The sequence below is a fragment of the Cryptomeria japonica genome, chromosome 8, assembly GCF_030272615.1.
Source record: "Cryptomeria japonica chromosome 8, Sugi_1.0, whole genome shotgun sequence".
NCBI classification, from domain to species: Eukaryota; Viridiplantae; Streptophyta; class Pinopsida; order Cupressales; family Cupressaceae; genus Cryptomeria; species Cryptomeria japonica.
Genome location: NC_081412.1, coordinates 395,027,211 through 395,049,196, shown reverse-complemented (window position 1 = coordinate 395,049,196; position 21,986 = coordinate 395,027,211). Strand labels below are relative to the sequence as shown.

Sequence of the window (21,986 nt, the reverse complement as noted above, 5' to 3'; positions counted from 1 at the left end):
ATACTATGTGCAAGGAGTGTCAGTTGGGAAAGCAAACAAAAAGGAGATTCAAGAACAAGGAGTATTGAACTTAAAACCTCTAGAGTTAATTCATACAGATCTATGCGAGCCTGCAAGGACAAGAGGACTAAACGATGAAAGGTATTTTATGTTGCTTATTGATGATTATTCTAAAATGACATGGGTTACTTTCTCGAGAGAAAAAACAAGAGCATAATATTAAAAAGGCATCTTTTTTTGCTCCCAGGACCCCTCAACATAATGGAGTTGTAGAAAGAAAGATTATGAGTATTTTTGAAATGGCTAGAACTATGTTGAAGGATGCTAACCTGTCTAATGTGCATTAGAGAGAAGTTGTGCATAATGATATTTGCATTCTTAATAGAATGCAAATAATAGTGAATCACACAAAGACACCCTATGAACTATGGAATGGAAGATCTTCTATAGTTAGGTATTTCAAAATCTTTGGAAGCAAATGCTACATAAGGAGAGATGAGGAAGATCTAGGTTAGTTTGATGCAAGGTTGGATGAAGGAATATTTTAAGGATATTTTACAAGGAGTAAGGTGTACTGATGTTACAACAAGAGATTGAGTAAGATTGTGGAGAGTGCTAATGTCAGAGTTAGTCAAGATTGGAATTAAACTGAGACTATGCTTGAATCTAAGACTAAAATGGAAGTTGTCCCTGTTACAAAAGAAGAGCCAACTACTCCATAAGATAAAGAAGAGATAAGTGTAGAAGAAAAAGAACATAAGCAAACACCTAAGACACCAACAAAGTATATGCAGAAGAATTATTCAGAGGAGCAGATCATTAGAAACAGGAATAAAGGAGTTAAAACACAAAGAAGACTTGTAGAAACCAGTGAACAAATAAATAACTATATCTTAGGTGGAGACAAAGACTTATGTAGATGCAAGCAAGGATAAAAGTTGGATAAAGTCAATGGAAGAGGAGCTAAATCAGATAGAAAAGAATTAGACATGGGAATTGGTACCTAGATTAGTGGATAATAATGTGATAGAAATTAAGGGGGTGTTCTGGAACAAGCTAAATGAAGATGGAAAAGTCACAAGGAATAAGACAAGATTGGTGTGTAAGGGTTATTCACAAGTTGAAAGCATATATTTTTAGGAGAAAATTGCTCTAGTAGTAAAAATGAAGGCTATAAGGATGTTTCTTGTATTTGCTACATATAAGAACTTTAAGGTATATTAGATGGATATCAAGTCAACATTCTTGAATGGAGAACTTGAAGAAGTATACGTTGAACAACCAGATGGGTTCAAGCTGTCAAAAAGCTGTCAAAATATCTGGATATGGTCTATAGATTCAAGAAGTCACTTTATAGATTCAAACAAACTCCTTGGGCTTGGTATACAAGGTTGGAAATATATTTGTTGTAGTAACATTTCAAAAAAGGTACTATAGATAACAATCTTTATTTTAAAATTGGTAGAGACCTGCATTACTTGATGAACCTTTTGCTGTACCAACCTTTGGTCAAGATCAATAATAGAAGATTCAACATTGAAAAAAATTTAAAGATAAATTAAAGATTGGTTTTTTCTATCCCATAAACTATTTAATTTCATAAACATAAACGTCATTAAAATCTTTCATTCATTAATTCATCCAAGATATCATCCAAAATTTTTATTGCTTTCCGAATAACCATTACACCTTTAGTATAAAAGCTCTTTATCAATATCCATTCCAAACAATTATAAAGACGCATGCCATGACATTTGTTTACGACCACAAAGAATGAAAGTGACGGATATAATACCTTTCAGGACTGGAGGCTTAGTCAGAAAGCATCGATGGTTATTTGCTTTCTTAAAACTAAAAATGACAGTTTTGTTTTCTTACATTTTGAATTATGCCCACAAGGGAGAGAGTTCACGGCATTTTGAGCACTAGAACTCGAATATGATGGGAGCCCTGTCTCCGTCTCCACCGGTATGATGCCCCTGTAAATAAACACGCTGATTTATACACTGGTTATCGCGGTTGGATTCAGATAAGTGAAAGGAATCGATACGCAGAAAGTGCACTTGTTATTCCCATTATCATACAATGATTCTTATTCTCATTCTCCACTCCACTCCACCCCACCCCACCATCACCACGACCATTAAATTTCCCGTCCTGGGCTTTGTTGTGGTCTGGTGTTTTGAGGGTGTGAAGAAAGGAGGAAAATTAATTGTTTTGTCTTGGGCTTTTAAATTTGGATTGGATGGAAGCTGCAGCATTAGATAGTTTGATAAAGAGGCTGCTGGACGTTCGAGGTTCGCCCCCGGGGAAGAAGCTACAATTATCAGAAGCAGAGATACGACAGCTATGCGTGGTCGCCAAGGACATATTTATGAAGGAGCCTATGTTGTTGGAGCTGGAGGCGCCCATTAATATCTTGGGTACCCTTTTCTCATAATAGTTTTCCAATTCTTTAATCTCTTGACGGAGTTTTGAGTTTGCTTTCTCAATTATTGCATAAATTTTTTTGGGACTATTTTTTCTGTCAAATTCATTTGGGGGTTGTATTGATATCGTCTGCTAGGATAGGATACATGAGATTTTATTATTGTGCTCAATTTTCAGCCCTTCTAATGAGGGAGTAACTTTACTATTGGCTCAGTTTCAGCTCTACATGTTTCCTGGGGATATAAACTTAGGCCCCTGCTTAAAGCTGAATGCTTTATTTTAGCTCATTTTATTTGATGAATTTCTATTAATGATTTTAATGAATATAATGGCAGATATAGAGACATTTAATTTTACACAGATATTTGAAATGGATGCACAATTACACTATATTGACGCCAGCTTTGATTGACTGGTTGAGATAGTATCTAACCGAGCAAAAGATCCTCTTTCAAATACTGGAGGCCTTAGAGTCGGTTAATATTTTAAAAGGGAGGAGTTTGACCTCCAAAAGGTTATTTAAATGTTATTGAAGGTCTCCTGACTCTTTTATGTATTTATAAAGCACATATAACCATACCAAAATCAAAACGTCACAGTTCACACAATATCATAATTTATGATTTCATCAAAGATTGTCAAAGGGTCTACGGAGTCTATTGCAAAGCTGATAATTACTGGAGTCTTAAAGAAAACAAATTTGAGCCATCTTTTACACATTCAATAGGTTCACCGAGGAGAATGCTTGAAATAGTCAGTTTTGAGATCTTTTTATTATTACTATGTTAGGGGCTATTCTTAGACATTATCCACTTCAATATTCAAAGTTCAATTTTGGCCAATAAAAAAAGGACAAATATTTACCACATTATGGTGTGGATGAGGTGTAAAATTGCTATTAATTGTTTGATCACTGAACTAAGTAGTCTTATTTAGGGGAAAGACTTAATTTCTTTGTTGATATTGCTAAGAAAATTATAAAACCTTTCTTTCCTCTGCTTATATGTCACAATTTTTTCAGTTACTACATTATTAAGGGGTGTGCATTTAAAACTACTACATAATAAATACTTTAAACAAATACTGTCTGAAAAATTGCATAATACTAATGCTGCCATTTGACAACAAAGTTCCAAAACTTTTCCAATTAGAGAAAATATTTCTAGCATTTCTCTCAAGCAACTACTCAAATACTCCCTCTTGAAAATGGTTGTATAGGAATCAATCAGGTTTCTCTGCTTATATGGCACATTTTTTTTAGTTACTGCATTGTTAAGGAGTGTGCATTTAAAACTACCACATAACATTTTAAACAAATACTGTCTCAAAAATTGCATAATACTAATGATGCCATTTAACAATGAAGTTCCAAAAAATTTCCAATTAGTGAAAATATTTCTAGCGTTTCTCTCTAGCAAATACTCAAATACTCCCTCTTGAAAATGGCTGTATAGGAATCAATTAGGTTTCACTAATCAACTGAGAAATGAAAATTGGAGTTACATTCTTCTTCATGGTATGGAATAGTACATTTCAATTGGAGTTACATTCTTCTTCATGGTATGGAATAGTACATTTCCGATATTGTTGGGTTTGCCCATCCCAACCCTTGTACCAAGTTGCACATAGGTACATTTAGGGTCAAGTTTTTCACGATGGTTGGTTTGACCAACTTGATCCCATACCCAATTGAATAGGTTTGTTTCCCCATAGCTTCATCCAAGGCACGACCCAAATGGCCTAGACACCCCACAAGTGTTTTTGGGATAGGTTTCTTATTGATCTATGCACAACACGACCCATATGAACTGGGTACCCCATAGGTACATTTGAGATGTACTTGGGGAGCATCTAAGTTGTTCGGTCGTGCCTTCGATAGAGATGTGGGGAATCCACAAGGGTAGAGTTTGTAGAATATGTTTTGAGCCACAATTGTCCCTACAGTAAGTGTCACTCTCAGACATAGAAACATAATTGAAATTAACTTTGGAGCCGCCTAGTAGCTCTTGCAATTGAGTAGCCAAAACTTTGAGTCCAGAGAAGATGATGGAAGATGCCAACCATCTTGTAGTGAACAAGAATATATTTTGTCTAATAGTAGGGTTGTGCCCAGGAAATCTTGGTTTAGTGTCATTGCTGCAGCTTTTGGCAAACACCATGGCCAAAGATTTTGTTGATGGCATTGATGGAGGATCACAAGCTATTCATTACAAGACAATATCTTATATTTATGACATCACATGTCCTACTTGTGCAAGAAGAAACAAGCAGTTTTTGAAGAGACAAAAGTTGCTTTCTTTCTTTTGTTTCAAGATCTTAAAGACTTTTTAAAATGTATATATCATTTAATGTCATGTCTCTTTTTCAAAATTTCCTAAAAATAGCAATCTACTAAAAATAGTAAGTTGTTAGTCTTCAAATAGCAAATCAGGAACATTTGACATATTAGAAAATAAAATTCATTTTGGTGAATTGGTTATGATCAGAATATTTTTTATTTTTATTTTTATATTTTTCAAATTTAATGCCTGGTAAACTTTTTAACGTGACTGGCGATGCTGGCATGACACGCCCTCCGACTTCATGTGAAACGCTTTTGACCCGGAGTTGTGAACCGGTGAGACCACAAACGGGGGACCTCATCCCCACACTTCACTTGTTCAAACCCGTGAGCACAACAGCCCAACGAAGACACAAGACCTGTGAGCACAGTGGCCCAGCAGGGGTTTGAACCTTGGTGGCCGCTTCACCAACGAAGTGTTTTAACTACGACACTACACGTCCGAAAACTTAGAATATTATTTTATTGCCACATATATTTTAATTTAATTATTTTCCCAATCTTGGTGTGTGATCTTTGTGTAGCCTATTTTTGGCATTTAGTGGCTATGACAAGCCAGAGCAAGTGGCACGATGCTTTGGGAATGGAAGAAATTAGTGGACACTTGGCATCAGAGGTTACATGCACTTCATGCAAAGGAATCTCTCTCTTTGGCCATGGGTTTTGGTGCCCAACTTGGTTTTTGGATTGGTTTTCAATAAAAGAGGGTTTTTAACTTCATTTATGAGCATTCAAGTTACAGATTATGCTAAGCTTTTGCTTGTTTCTTCAGTGGCTTATAAACCAATGGAGAAGGAGAGTGTATAATAGGAGTTTGAAAGTTGAACTAAGGACGGGAGTTTGAGGGTTATCAAGGTGCAATCTCATTCAGAGTTTTCCATTGTGCCGAAGGTTTTAGATTTCAGAGTTTCTTTTAGCAGTTTGTAGGAATTTGCTAGTTGTTTTGGGGTGTTAGTTGTGGGCTTGTGATTTCAATTTGTTTACAGCATTTTGGCTTTATGTTGTTATTATTTTATTATTCAAATTGATAATTTATCATTAAGTAGAGATTTTGTGTGTTGGGTGTTTCTTGAAAGTCAGTATTGTTCGGTAGTGCCTGTTGGCACCCTTTTTGGAGTATTTTTGATTTGAGTTTGCAGAAGTCCATTGGCAGCCTTGAGGCCGTGGGTTTGCTTTTATTTCATGTATTTCCATGATATTTTGTCATCAATAAAGCTGACTTGAAGTTTGGTGAGTTATTCTTGAATTTTGTTGAAGTTTGCAGTGGGTTTCCTTTCAGATTTGCTTCCATATTTTGTATCAGATTCACAGCAAGTTTAATATGCTGTTGATGACAGAAAATTAGTGTATTTTCATGTAATAAATCTGAGATATTCATTTTCAAGAAGTTTCCTAAAGTTTGGTGAATTTTAGAGAACACTTCAGGTGCATAAATTGTGAAGGATATTGTTGAATCTTTAAGGATTTTTCGGTTTAATTTGGTTAAGATATTTTCAAAGGATTTTGAATTGATGAATTAAATTCAATTGATGTCCATTGCTTCAAATTGATTAAATTATCAAATTAATCTAATTTGGGACACTTAGTGGTATCGGAGCCAAGATCTTGCTAACGTGCAGGGTTTTTATTTGCTAACCATGGGAGGTTTCTACAAATCAATTTTCAGGGAGATCTCACTGAGAAAGTTCTTCCTAAAGGTGTGGTTTTTAGAACTTTTGAGGACTACATTTTGGAGGGCAAATTTGAAGTATCATTTGAAGAATACTTCACGAAAATAAGAAAGGAAGGAGTTGAGATGGAAACAGCTGCAAACAAGAAAAGTCATGAAGAATAGATGAAAGCAAATATTCAGGTTGTCTTTGAGCCAAACAAGGAGAAACAATAGAAAGAATGCATACATCAAACAAAAGGTTAGAATCTCTTGGTTGAAAATTTCAATCCAATTTCTGAAAAATCATTTATTTCAGGCTAACATTAATGAAGATAAAGACGAGGAAACCAAGTTTCAAGAAAAGATGGAACATGGAGATAAACAGATTGTCCTTTCAGAAGTTTTAGTAGAAGAGCTTGATGATTCCTGAAATGAATACTTAATGATTACTTTGCACAACACTAAGCTAGAAGCTTGGAGTCACAAAGATGAAAAGGTTGAGATTATCTCAAGTTCTCAACAATATCTATCATGGTAAAAAGAGGTATGAACATATTGATTATAGCACCAGAGTAGCTCAACGGAAGTCTTGATGTGTTTTTGATGCACTACATACATAGAATAAAATACCAAGGTATCTTATCCTCCCTTGAATAAAATCCTGCTAAATGCTAAACTAAGTGATCACTTGAGGTGACTCCAAGGTTTTAAATGTCAGGTCTTGATGTGTGGATAAGCTCAATGGTTGATGTGATTTTGTTGGAATCACAAGGGGGACTTACGTTTGTACTTGAACTCTTGCTTGAATGCTGCTGGAATGTGAAATTTACTCGATTTAGAAAAAGATAAAAAAGGTTGAGGATTTAGAAAGCTAGTCTAATCCTAGGGATGCAAGAGACTATGAATGACTTAGTGAAACTCTACTTGGCTTTGCTTTGCCCTGCAAAGAATAGCTACGCAAAGCTAGTGCGATCTTTTAAGATAATCTTATGATGTTCAAATCACCATCAACAACATAGACACCATGTGATGCATATCAATGGGTAAGTAGCAATCGAAGTTGGGCTTGTATAGAGAGTTCATTTGACCACACAAGGTATTTAGCAATCAGCAAAATACAAGTAGTATGAACATGCGAATTTCACCTTTAATAATCCACAATAGCTTCCATCTGAGAAGTAGAGGTCATGTAAATGTTGAATCAACACATGAATTTCACCATATCTTCAATGAAAATAATATGCTTCTTGCAACAAAGTCTTGGCAGCAATCTCTTTTCTTCTACACTACTCTATCTATTTGCTATCTCCTATTGATTAATTATCAACTATTATCGTCTGGCTGTTAACTATTAACCTTTACAATGAGAGAGTGGAGCCTTATCTAGTGCTCTCTATACAATTGAATGGCCAGGATCAAATCCACATGAATGGCCAAGATTGAAAGATGGAAACCCTAATTAGGGTTTTCTACACCCATTACATAACATTTAATATTTGACTGATGATAAAATTACAATAAATAGGACACATGTCCTTCTTTGAATTTTGACCAATGAATGATGAGGTTAGTACATCGAACTTTGCGCCTCTACATGTGGTAGTTATCCTCCTCATTGGATGAGTAAAGTGCATTGAATCTGGATGCCCTGACTTGGAATTATGTGATTGGATTGGTGATGACTAAGTGCCACCTTGGCTTCCTCCTCTTGTAACTCATCACAAATGTTTTTGATTTGGGCAATATCTCTTATACTCAACATTTCCAAGCGCCCGAGGTGATGATGGTGGGAGATATTCCCAAATTGTATCATCTTATCTGATTTGATCACCTTCACCTACCCTTCCTTATACTTGGGAATTCACCTTTGTGTGTTTCACCTTGCATTAGAGATGAATCCCTTCGCTTAAAGCCTTCGTCTTGGATTACTTGCCCATTGTACTGGCAACAATTCTTGGATTTCTGGAGGAAATTCTAGATTACTTTAGCATCTCCTTCATCATCACTATGATGTCTTTGAATATCCTAGTTCTTGATCTTGTATGTTCATTGCTGTCTCCTTCATTTTTCATTTAACAACATCCTTGAAGGTGTTGATCATTCATCCTTGAAACATGATTCTTTCACTTGTGTTTGCCCTTCTTAACCTTGAATGCATTGCTCTTATTCTTCCCTTTCCATGCTGATGAATCTTGAAAGTGTACTTCGTTACAGAGCAATCAACTTCCTTGCTTAGCTTGATATCTTCCCTCGTGGAATCTTCTCTCTTGCAATGTTGTCTTTGTGTTTGATTCCTTGAGCCTTGAATATCTTGATCTCTCCAAGTTGTAATGTCTTCTCTCTGTCATTCCTCATGCTTGCTTCTTGCATCGGACCTTGATGCTGCTTGCAGCTAGTTCCTTCATTCTTTTTCCTTAGCTATCTGCAAAACAAACAAGAGTATCATCAAACATGACTGATATATACTGATTTTACCTATTTTCAAACTTCTCTAATCTGATATGCATTGCATTCCTAATGATTTTACATGTCTGAATTTTTATTGATTTCAGGTTTGATCTGGAGCTTTCAGTCTGAGGTGATTTTCATATCAGCAGGTCTGAGTTTTCACCTGTACTATCGTGGATTTTGATGTGAAGTGGAAGACTTCTTCATGCTGGCCGGGCTTTTTGATGGTGAGTGTATAATATCGATAGAGGGAGGTATGGATGTCAACATATTGTGCTAACGAGTTGCAGATTGTAAGCTTTAATTTAAGCTACTGCTTCACAGAGACATAAGATTCATTGAAATGACAAAAAGGTATTAAACATGCCTGCTATTGGTTGAAAGATGATTGTGAGGGTGCACGGATATGAACCTCTGCGTTCTTGATCCACATCCACTACTCTCCAAGCTTGTTACAAAATCTACCATCTATGTTATCTATGCTCCATCCAAAATATGTCCCTCAAGGTTTGTGATATTGCAGTGTTTTTGTTCTCATTTTACCCATTTTTGCCCCAAACCTGACAAGACCCCATCCAAACATTGTTATGAGATATTCTAACTCTTGAAAGAAATTTATTACTTGCACTCTTGGAAAGAATTCCTCGAGAGTCGTGGGTGGAGTCAAGTCCCACACCCTCCTAACATGTAGAAAAAGCATCGGTTAAGACTGCCGTGGTAACAACCGATCACAAATCAATTCTTGATTCTTATTTTTATAATATATATATAAATATATGCATATGAGCCAATAAACTCATATATATATATAGGTTACTGGGTTCGGCCCCCTACCCCCTTGGTCTTGGTCCGGACAGGGTCCGTGTTCCACAGGCGTGGTTCAAGCAAGGACGGACCCGAGCGGACCAAAGCGGACCCAGGTGGCCGGTGGCCAAAAAACGTGTTCTTTTGCAAAGGTTAATTTTTTTTTTAAAAATCCGCATGTTAAAAAATGAAAATAAAACCCAGGAAGTGACTTTTAAACATAAACTTGGCTCATTTCTCCTCATTTGTGTTGCAAACAAAAGTTTTTTGCTAGCAGGTTGAAGAAAGGGTGAACAAAGTTTGGCTTCCAAAATCAAATAGGAGGAGTTGAAGACTGATTTTTGAAGCTTCAACAAGTGTTGCAGCATCATTTCCACACATTTGCAAGCTTCCATTGGCTACAAGAGGAAGGTTTTTGAACATTTTTTTTCAACTATTTTTGTTTTACAAATTGTCAAACATGAAACATTAATTGTTTTTTCATTATTTTGTTTTTGTTTTTGAATATGTTCGTATTATTTCTTGCCATAGGAACTAGAATGGCATCTACCTCTTCCTCCATTGGCACAAATGAACAATCAAAACAAAGAAATTATCCAAATTCTCCCCAATGGATGTATGTTGACATTATAAGACCGTTTCCAGGAGGTGGCGGATTCCGTTGGAGATGCCAAGGATGTTGTATAGAACATAATAGTTCATATTATCGGGTGGTAGGCCATTTGTGTGGAATACCAGGAAGAGGCATCAAAAAATGCCTTGGAAAATAGGGTAAACCTATATCAGATGAGACGGTGATGAAATATATTTGGGAGCATGAGGCAGTAGACGAGAAAGAAGCCTGCAGATTGAATCAAACCGCACCAAAAAAAACAAAGGGAATGCAAGCCCCATCTAATCCCAATGTTGTAGTAGAAAACCAACCCCTTCTTTTCCACAACTGAACCTCAAAGTGAAGCACCCTTGACATGCAAAAGAACAAAGGAGCCTTTAGAAACCACATTTCAAAATGAGTTGAGACAATGGTAACCAAGATGTAGCAAGGTGCATATATGCAAATGGGTTGGCTTTCAATGTTGTTTGCTCCCCATATTGGAAGCAAATGTTGAGAAGTGTTAATGAAGCTCCAAGAGGGTATAAGGGCCCAGGTTATGAAAAGGTACATGGAACCTTATTGGGAAAAGAGGTGAAGGGGGTTGAAGATGCATTGAAACCCATAAAGGATTCATGGGCTGAGACAGGTGTATCAATTGTTTTTGATGGGTGGAAAGATTCTAAAAATCGTCCCTTGATCAATGTCATAGCGGTGTCCCCTAAAGGGGCAATGTTTTTGAAAGTTGTGGATTGTGAGGGCCAAGTAAAAGATGGCCAATTTATTGCAGATGTTCTCATCTCCGCCATTGAGTCAGTGGGACCCCGCAATATTGTCCAAGTCATAACGGACAAAGCAAAAAATTGTAGAGCTACTGGTTTGTTGGTTGAGGAGCGCTATGATCACATCTTTTGGACACTTTGTGCGATCCATTCACTCAATCTTATGCTCCAAAAGATTGGGAATAAAATTAAATGGATCAAAGATGTGTATGCAGAGGCTGAGGACATCCAGATGTTCATCACAAACCACCACATGTCTCAAGGGACTTTTAGATCTGTTGACGTGTTTTTTTATGACTACGTTGAACACAGAATAAAGTTGCCTAACGGTCACTTCACTCTCTCTTGATCAAAGTGCGATTGCATGCTAAGATTGCAAGAAGTTCAAACAATCGACTCCAAGGTTCCTTTAAGCTACGGACGTGACTCAGTTGGCTGATGTGAATGCTGGTAATCCAAGGGGCCTTACGTTTGCATCGTTCTTTCACTTCTTTGCTGTGGCTAGAACTCCATCATCGGATATAGCGAATATGTGATGTTTCTGCTTCAAACGAACTAAAATGAACTGAAAGTAAAAGGGAAAGGGTTTAGAAGGATCTAAATCTACTCCTAAAGGCAGTGATAACAATGAATAGTGCTCTGGTGGACAAATTCCAAATAAACCAAGCTCTGCTTCGCCAAGTTTAACTACAACTCCGCAAGAACCGGTGCAATCTTCTGGGGATGCTAGAGGATTTTCAAATTGAGAAGGTGCATTTGAATACCTAAAAACGACGCAATCCAAACGACTATCCACAATCGAACTTAGCACAAATTTAGGGGTTCAGGCTAACTTTACACAACATCTTATAATTAACAAGATGCCAAAAGTATGAACCATGGAAATTCATCAAACACCATTACATTCTCCATTGAAATCAAAGCACTTTACTATTTCTAATCTAAGTGAGGAAGGTGAAACCATGCAAGTTTTGAAAAAATAACTTAAGTGGACACCATCAGAGAACAATGTTTCACTGTTATTATCTCAAAACTTATCGCAACAATTTCATACAAGTCTCCCCCTTCTGTTACAAATGAGGGGGGTCACCCCTTTATATAGGCCTCAGGCCATGATTACATGCAAAACCTTAATTAGGTTTTCACCCTAGAAGATTCCCCACTCAAGATGCAACAAGGTGGGAATCGGTAATTAATACCTACTAAGCCCATGTACAATTAATTCAAAAGTACCCAAAATAGCATCCATTGTGCATTAAATGCACCACCTCTTTCAAATTCGCCCAACATGAGTTGAATATTCATCCATGCAAAAATCACCCCATTATGTCATAAATGCTCCATCATTTCCACATGCGGCGATTGCATGCAAAAAGAATCTACCATAAATTCAACATGCAATGACCGAGTCGCCATTTGGTCAAATATTCCGGCAATGAATGCGCCACCATACTGCCATGCGTTCAATAGATCCTGGCCATGCAAGTGGAACCTGCTGTCATATATCCGCTCCTGCACATCTCAAATTGTTGGAGAGGGAAAATTTGATTCAAGAAGAATTTTCTTGAAGTCTCTTCAACTTTCCTTGCCTTTGAATTTTCATCTTCTTCCTTGGGCGGAATTTTCATGTCATGGAGGAATTTCATCTTGGAAGGAAAATTCCTTCCTTACCTTCATTTGGCGCCCATTCCTTTCTTGGAGTGCATTTTCTCCATGGTGAAGGAATTTCGATGTGGAGGAAAAATTCCTCCTTAACCTCATTTTGACCTTGATTCTACTTTACCCCTTGAGGAAGGAATTCCTTCATGCCTTAGCCAAATTTCACAATTCCCAAGAATTTTGTCCTGAAGGAAGGAATTTCCAACACTTCTCAATTTTCACTTTCCTGGAATTCTGTCCTGAAGGAATCATTTTTTTTGAATTTTGAATTTTTCTTCCTGAACCTTGATTTTTATGTCTTGTTTCCAACCTTGGGCACATTTTGGAACTAGAGAAGAAATTCTGGAAATTCGTTCCTTCATGTCCGCAGGGAGCTTTTTGACCAACTTTTGACAACTCCTATTTTTTAGGAACTTTCCTATAATTTAGGTCCCGAGTCCAGGAGATAGAAAATTCTCCTACAAATCCAAATCTGCAAAAAATTTGAAATTCAGACGAGATTTGGTGTCCAAAAATGGATTTTTTAAAATTTTTCTCGAGGGGTTTTTTCTGCTTTTTCAATCCATTCCTAACCTTCAATTTCCTCCTTGACCCTTGGATTTTCATGCCTTAGACAAATTTTCAGTTTTCCACCTTAGGCATGGAATTCCCTATGTCTTGGAATTTCATCATTTCCTTGATTCTCTTTGACTTAGCCATTTCAACATTCTTCCTTGGCCAGGGCGCAATTCCTCAAGGAGGGAGGAATTCATGATTTTTTTTACATTTTCCATGTATTCTTCATTTTGGCGCCCCTTCCCAGTGCTTGGGCGGATTTTGACCATGAAGGAGGAATTCACACTTTTTCCATTCCTCCCTGACATACCATTTTGGCGCCCTCCTTCACTCCTAGGTGGCATTTTGACTTGGTCAAGGATTCATCAAATTCCCGTGCATTCCAAGGAGACTCCATTTTAGCACTCTCACTTGGCTTTGGGCGGAATTTTGGCTTGAGGAAGGAATTTATGATTTTTTGGCTTCTCCATGACCACTCTTCCATATATGGATTTGATGTGATTTCTCGAGCTTTCCACTTCAGGAATGGGCTTTCAACACTTAGCCATTTTTTTTGATTCAACTTGTTTTTTCTTCTGACTCTTCCGGATTTAGAAATGATCTTCAGGAGCATTCAGTCTTCAGCGTCTTCAGGGATGTTCAGTTTTCAGTGTTTTCCTGTGAAGAACCTGCCAAAAATAGATGTTCCCAAATAGTAAGTGTTTCAAAATGTCAAGGTTTGGGCAAAATAGGTCAGGAAAGCACTTACTAGAAATAGAAACTTACTAAAAATAGAAATTACTAAAAATAGTAAGTTTGATTTTTGGCAAAATTAGACCAATTAGGGAGGCAGTGAAACTTACTAAAAATAGTAAGTGCTCAGAATTCGCTCAAATTTTACTGGGAGGTTCCTTGAAGGGTCCTAATTCTAGTTCTGCATTTAGTTTTTCCAAAACCCTAAAAGAAATCCCTAAAATCTAGGACTAAAGACAAAAACCCTAAAATTGACAAAACGAGCCCTAGACTTCATCAAATTCACCCAAACGAAAAACAAACTTAATCAATATGACCCCCAAACACTTGCAAAGCGGAGAGAGTGACGAGACTGCTGTGAAAAGATCCAAAAAACAAAGCCAAAAGAACGGAAGGGCCTAAAAAGTAGGGGGTCTCCATTTGCAATGGGGCGATGTGTGAAAACGTCACAACAAGATCCTTTTCGAATTTGGAGCTATTGAAGGTAAGTGAAATAGTAATTTAATTTTACATTTTTTGATTTTTAAAATTTTTTAATGTTCATAATATCATTGTGTAAGCTATATTGCGTATTCTTCTTTAAAGTTTGGCTTAATTTTTTTAATCATTTTGGCATTAATTTGTGTTATAGGTTGTTGAGACCTGTTTTGAATCAAACACAATCGTCTTGAGATGACTTGTGAAAGTTAGAGTGGCACTATGCAATATGGTGGTTAGCACCAATTGGACTATATGGAAGCAGAGTAGCAGTGAGAGGACAACAAAAATTAGGGACCTCATCATCCTTCACGATCCAATCATTGTAGGGCCCAATGTCATCCAAATCGATGTGTTTGTCTGGCTGGTCTTGCACCTTTCTTGTGCAAAGCCGAAGGTTATATTGCACAAAAACATGATCATTGAGGCGTTTTTGAGTCAACTTATTATGCTTCTTCGTGTGAGTGGCATCAAACACACTCCAGTTGCACTACAACCAGAAGCACTACAAGGTTGAGACAAAATGCAAAGGGCTAGCCTTTGCAAATTTGAGGTATTTCCACCAAAATCTTCCCACCGAGAACCTACAAATAAGATAATCAAATTTTTTGTAAATAAACAATATTCTATTAGTAATTGTAATTCATAACTTACAAAATATAAGGCTTCACTTTTTCTTACTTGGTGTTTGGATCTCTTTTCCTCGTATACATATTTTGGAAGAAAATAGTTGCCCCCTATCTGCCTTATAATTCTGCAACTCTAAAAGGACGAAGTCTATTGTTGCACTTGTAGGTGTAATCCTCTCAATACATGTGAATAGTGTTGAAGAAATTAGATTGTAATGGCCCCACTTTGAAATATAATTTAATAATAAATAATAATAAAATTAAAAATACAAAAGAATAAAAAAAATAAAAAATAAAATAAAAATATTAAAAAAGTATATAATTTTTTTTTTCAATAAAAGTGGATTATTCAACTAAACTTTTTTTATTAATATTTTTTATTTTTTACATAGGATTCAAAGAGCATACCAGAGGAAAGAACTCTGGGAAGAAAACTTTCGGTCACAACTCATAAAATAAACCTATAGTATCTAACGGATCATTTTATACACCCCGCCCAAAACCACATACAAAATGCGGTCACAACACACATAATATCAGTTTTGCATAGAGCCCATATGACAATTTGCCAAAAAAAAAACAAAAAAAAACCCATCGGATGATTTTCAAATGTAGACTTCCACAACTGCTATCAAAGGAAGAAGACAAATTTTCCAAAGCCCTATGCCAAATCCCATGAGCCAAAAACCTTCCTGCCAAAAAAGAAAGTATCAAAAAACCTTTGGAAAAACACTATTGTATCAAATACCATGAGCTCGAACTCTCCTCCAGACAACGAACATGAATACTTGAAATGAAAGGGGAAAGCGTGAATAATTATCATCATAAAATTTTACATCAAGACTACTCAAGAAAATCATATGACTATTGCTGCAAACCTTCCCATACCCTAGAAGGAATTTCCTCAAAACCCACCTCTTGCTGATTAGCATTGCTATCAATGGCTAAATTTGCCAAATAATCTGCAATCTTATTAACTTCTCTGTAACAATGGGATACCAAGAAAGATTCAAACAATTCTAACTTTTGTAAAATGGGATCAAGTATATACTACAAATTCCAACAATTCGATTTCTTTTTCATAACAAATTGAATAATCACCATAGAATCACCTTCAATTATTAAGTCCTTAATTCCCAAAGAGATTGCCATATCCAATCCAAAAGACAAAGCATGAAATTCCGCATAATTGTTAATTTTAAAACCAATAGCATGACACTTAGCTCGAATAAAATTTGCATTGTGATCATAAATTACCATGCCTACCCCAGCCGACCCAGGGTTACCACGAGAGGCCCCATCAAAATTCAGTTTAAAGTGCCTCTGTGGAGGAGGTTTCCATCTAGCAGAGCATCTCTTACCTATTGCATCATTCTTTTTTAAAATTGAACCATGAGAGGGTAAAACTGACAGCAGCTTCCAAACTCTAGTAACTCTACTATCCCAGTGCGAAAAAGAAGTAAGATTTTCCAAATTCTTATAAATAAACGACAAAGCAACCTCAGAGATTGAAGACTCAATTTTTAATAGAACCTCAGACACAGGAGACCTTGTTTTTTTAAATATCCTGTTGTTTCTCTCTAGCCAAACATTCCAAAGCACCTTAGATGGAGATATGATCCAAAGGCATGCATAAAAAGATGAGGCAAACATAAAGGGCCAAGATCTAAAATGGGAAATGAGATCCTTACCAATAACAAAGGATATATTTAACTTCTCAGACAACCATTGCCAACATTCATAAGCATAATCACAATTTCGGAACAGGTGTGAAGAAGATTCCAAATTTTTGTTACAAAGGACACAAGGGAAAACAACAGTAATACCAAGCCTGTCTAGTCTCATACCTGTAAGGACTCTGTCCTGAACTGCCAACCAAGCAAAGGCTCCAGCTTTAGGAAGACAAGCCGAATGCCAAAACAACTTATAAGGCCAAGAAGATAAATCTTTAGCAACCATAAGAGAGTTGTAACCATTTTTAACATTGTACTTACCAGAAATATTCTTTGTCCAAATAAGTTCATCCTCAGAATCAGAAAGAAATACAATTCTATCCCCCAAAATCTTCTCAAAATCTAATTTCATGCTTTGATCAACATCTAAGAGATCAATCGACTTCCATCTAGCTAGCTTATGGGGTCCACTAGTCACAATTTCAAAATAATCTGCTACAAAAACACCCCAAAGGGAGGAAAGAACAGTGATCAGAGGAGACCAATCCCTAATATTCACCAAAGGTATGTGTCCATTCCATACTTCATCCCAGAATCTGACCTTTCTACCATTATGAACAATCCATGAGAGATGAGGCAAAATAACTGATCTACATTTACAAAGGAAATTCCAAATAGCAGAACCCGAAGGCAAATTTGAGACTTTAAAAAGGTACTCTCTCGGTCCATTATTTAAATATTTGGCAAACATAATCTGTGCCCATAAGGAGCTAGGCTTGTCATATAATTTCCAAACCAACTTAGCACCTAAGGCTAAATTCTGATTCTCCAGACTCCGAATTCCTATTCCCCCAAGTTCCTTAGGCAAACATACCTTACCCCATGCAACTAAAGGGAGTTTCTTCTTGCCATCTTTATTATTGTTCCAAAGAAAATCTCTAAGAATATCCTGTAAACTAACAATAGCTACTTTTGGAGACTTCAAAACAGACATGAGATATATGGGAACAACATTCAAAACAAACTTGATGAGAACAATTTTACCCGCCAAAGTTAACCATCTATGATTCCATGAGAGAATTCTTTTAGAAATGACCAAAATAATCTTATCCCCAAAACCAATCTTATCCTGTTTAACAAAGAAAGGAATCCCAAGGTAAGTACATGGAAGATTTCCAGTCTCAAATCCCCAAAAGGATTGCAACCTATGCTGAACCAGTTGTGATGTATTAAGGAAAAAAATCTTTGATTTATCACCATTCACTTTCTGACCAGAAAACGATGCATAATTTTGTATTATTCCTTTAATCACTTTTGCCTCAACTAACGAAGCATGTCCAAATAATAGAGTATCATCTGCAAAGAGACAATGAGAAATACGTTGGGGAATATTCTGAATCCTTATACCTTTCCAAAGCCCCCCCACTTTAGCAGCCCTAATAGCCCAACTAAAGGTTTCGGCTAGGAGAGAATAAACAAAAAGGGAGAAAGGGGATCTCCCTATCTCAAACCCCTAGAGGAAGTGAAAAAACCACAAGGAGAACCATTAATTAAAACCAAGAATCTTGCAGAAGAAATACATGCACGAATCCATTTGACCTAGGCCTTGGAAAAACCTAACTTCTCAAGAACAACACATAAAGCCCCCCACTCTACTCTATCATAAGCCTTCATCATGTCTAGTTTAAGTATCGTGGCCGGGGTTCTTTGGGTGGAAATAGAATGCAACACCTCATGTGCTACAATTGCACCCTCTGTTGTCTCCCTTCCGGGAACAAAACCACCTTGCTCCAATGAAATGATCCTAGATATAATTTTTGCCAACCTAAGGGAAATTGCCTTCGTAAATATTTTATACATAGTGTTACATAAAGCAATGGGGCGAAAGTCAGCAAAAGTCTTAGTATCCTCTTTTTTAGGAATAATTGCAATCATTGTAGTATTAAGTTCTTTTAAAATAGACCTATTTCTCCTAGCTTCCTCAAGAGCCAATAAAACATCATTTCCCACAAAATCCCAACATTTCTGAAAAAATAAAGGAGTAAAACCATCTGGTCCCGGAGCTTTATCCGGATTCATAGCAAAGACAACACTCTTAACTTCTTCTAAGGAAAAGGGAGACATCAACATCTTGTTGTCTTCCAAAGATACTAAAGGAGGAATATTAGATATAATAGCATTGTTGAGATTTCCATTTTCCGAAGATAATAATGACTTAAAAAACCTAACTGCCTCTGAAGCAATGTCCTCTGGCTCTGTCAATAAATTCCCATTCTGACACTGAATACAAGATATCCCATTCTTACATCTTTTAATCTTAGTTGAAGAATGAATTTTTTTTTTGTTCCTGTCACCATCTGAAAGCCATAACTCTCTAGATTTCTGTCTCCAATAGATTTCCTCTCTAGCTAACACCTCCTCAAGCTGTAATTTTAGTGACTTCAATTCATCAAAAACTTGTGGCACCATACCATGTTGAAGCATGAGTATTAAAACACTCAATTATATCTTGAATCCTTTGTTTCTCCTAGAAAATGTTCTTAAAATGCGAGATATTCCATTCCCTAATATTTAATTTCAAATAACTTAACTTCTTAGCAATCTGAAACATACAGGACCCTGAACAAAAAGGAGCAGAATTCCACCATTTCATAAGCAGAGGCAAAAAGGAAGAATCCCTAAACCACATGGGCTCAAATTTAAATGGAGACTTAAAAGAAGCCCTATCCTCAATAACTGAAAGGGAAAGTGGAAAATGATTAGAACCCGAGACCGGTAGAATAGAGGAAAAGAATTCAAAATCTGAATCAATCCAATTCTCAGATAACAAAAACCAATCTAATCTCTCAGCAATCTGAGAAAAATCCCTTCTCATGTTTGTCCATGTGAAAACCCCATTCTGAGACTTACAATAAAAAAGGCTCATATTAGAAATGAAATCCCCAAAGTCATCCATAATCCTTTTATTAGGGAAAACACCTCCTCTTTTTTCATCTAAATCAGTGATAGCATTAAAATCACCCCCGAAGGTAATAAAGGAACCATGTTTTAAGGGAGAAGAAATCCTCTTTAATTCACCCCATAACTTACTCTTCCCTTGAATTCTTGATGGAGCATAAATGTTAAAAAGCTAGAATTTAACCTTCGAAATCTTGCTTATAACTAAAGCCAACATCCAATTTGTAGCAGATGCCACTAACTGTACCTCAATATTATAATTATTCCAAAGCAGTGCCAAACCTCCTGAAGCACCACAAGTCGGAGAAGAAAGAAAATTCCACCTTCTCCAAGATGAAAAAACCAAATCAGTAGACTCCATTGACAACTTTGTTTCTTGCAACATAAAAATATCACACTTAATTAAGTCCATCTGGGACTTAATTAAGCGTCTCTTGTTAGGGGCATTTAAGCCCCTAACATTCGAAGAAATAATTGTTAAAAATATCATGTACTTGCTGAACCAGATTCTCATCTGGCATAATAACAGGGACAACCTCTGACGGATTACTATTCCCTAAGGAAGATTCATTAGCCATATTAATTTCAACATTCAGAAGGGAATTATTAGACACGAAATTCTTAATTTCCTGAACTAAAGAAGCATCATTAGGAAAACCTATGGCAGGTACCTGTTTAATAGTTTCCATATCAACCACTGCATTTTTATCTAAATTCACATTCTTTGAAGATTCCAAAACCTCCTTTTGAGTGCATGAAGACAAATTGCCGTCCTTCCCCTTTGTGTGATTATTTGGCATCTTAGGGCAATCTATCATCAATGGATGATCTACTCCATTCATCAGGGGATTACCATCCACTATACCCTCGTTATTAGAAAATGTCTTCAGTAAAGACGAAAGTGAAACCGAACCCAAAGTGTGATCATTTGGTTTCCCAGAACTATGACACAATGGATTATTTTAAAGATTAATGTGACCTGTTTCTACCAATTTATGCGAAGAGACATTTCCACATCCTTCAGTTGAAGGTCCCGCCGACAAACTATCTTTATTAAGGGATTTAGGGACAAAGCCAACAACCTGCTGGTTTTTCTTAAAAACCATAAGTAAAGGAGCATCCAAAAGTAAAGGAGACTTAAGAAGCTCCGTATCTAATTTCTCAATTGACTGGTGCCAAATACCATCACGAGACTTGATATTACAAGTACGGGGGCAAACATTGTTAGGGTTAATAAGAACACAAATTTTTACCAGAATCTTCCCCTCCACAAAGTCCATTTTAGATGTTAAAAAAGTTCCAATAGTATTTCCAATTTTCTCAAGAACATCTGGATCCATAAATTCAAAAGGAATTTTAGGTAAACCAAACCAGAAAGGAATAAGTTTCGAACTAGACCAAGAAGGAACAAAAAAAGGTTTCCAAGCCGCAATTGAAATTAAATGTTTTCCAAACCAATGATGCAAAGTTCTTAATACCTCATCTCTGAAAGAAGGAGAATCAAAGACAATAATAAAAGCATTCGCAGACAATAATTGAAAATAATGCATATCCCTCCATCTTTTCTGCAATTTATGATAAAGCTTTAACAAACTAATTTGATCACCCCAAATTTCCTCAGAAATAGCATTCGTATGCAAACAATTCGCTTTCTTATCGACATAGGAACCTAAAAGATCGATACAAGGGATAGGAGCCCAAACCTGTGATGAAGAAACCCCCGACAAAATAGGATCAGAAGGTATCTTACTTACCTTTTCCGGACTAGCTTCCTTGAGGTTCACATTTACCTTATTTCCCACCTGCTGTGAAGAAATAGAAACCCTAGCCATAGTCTCCTTATTTGCCAAGCCAACAACCCTAACAAACGTTCGTTGATTGCCCAGATCCAAAGACCATTTCCTCGAAAAGTCCTTGAATTGCTTCTTAGAATTCCCTTGATTCGCACCAATATTAAAATGCCCTTGAGTGAATCTCCTTCCATTGTTATTCTGCCTCCATGCCACACTGTGTCTGTTCCCAAAGAAGCCTTGAAAGTATTTTGAAGCTGGCTGAAAAATCTTGTTATTTCCGCTCCGGTTTACCTGTATCGCCATGTCCTTCCATCTGCCGTTCGTGTAGACCCACTGCGGAACATGAGGCGGGTCTTCCCAGCCCCACATCCACCCATGAACCCAAATGTCCTCTAGCCATGTCCGATCACTGTATTATTTATGAATTGCTCGATTGTATGAAATGATCCATAACAAGATCGA

At 36.7% G+C, this 21,986-nt stretch overlaps 1 protein-coding gene across 1 annotated transcript in view; it reads left to right on the top strand.

Annotated features, from left to right (window-relative positions):
- Nucleotides 1–1,817: 1,817 nt before the first annotated feature.
- The window catches only part of LOC131079436 (serine/threonine-protein phosphatase PP1 isozyme 3), an 89,365-nt gene continuing 69,196 nt past the window's right edge, over nucleotides 1,818–21,986 (top strand). Inside the window, exon 1 of the mRNA XM_058017384.2 lies at nucleotides 1,818–2,423. Within this exon, the coding sequence (XP_057873367.2) occupies nucleotides 2,246–2,423 (178 nt within the window). The 5' untranslated portion in view covers nucleotides 1,818–2,245. The remainder of the gene's footprint in view (nucleotides 2,424–21,986) is intronic.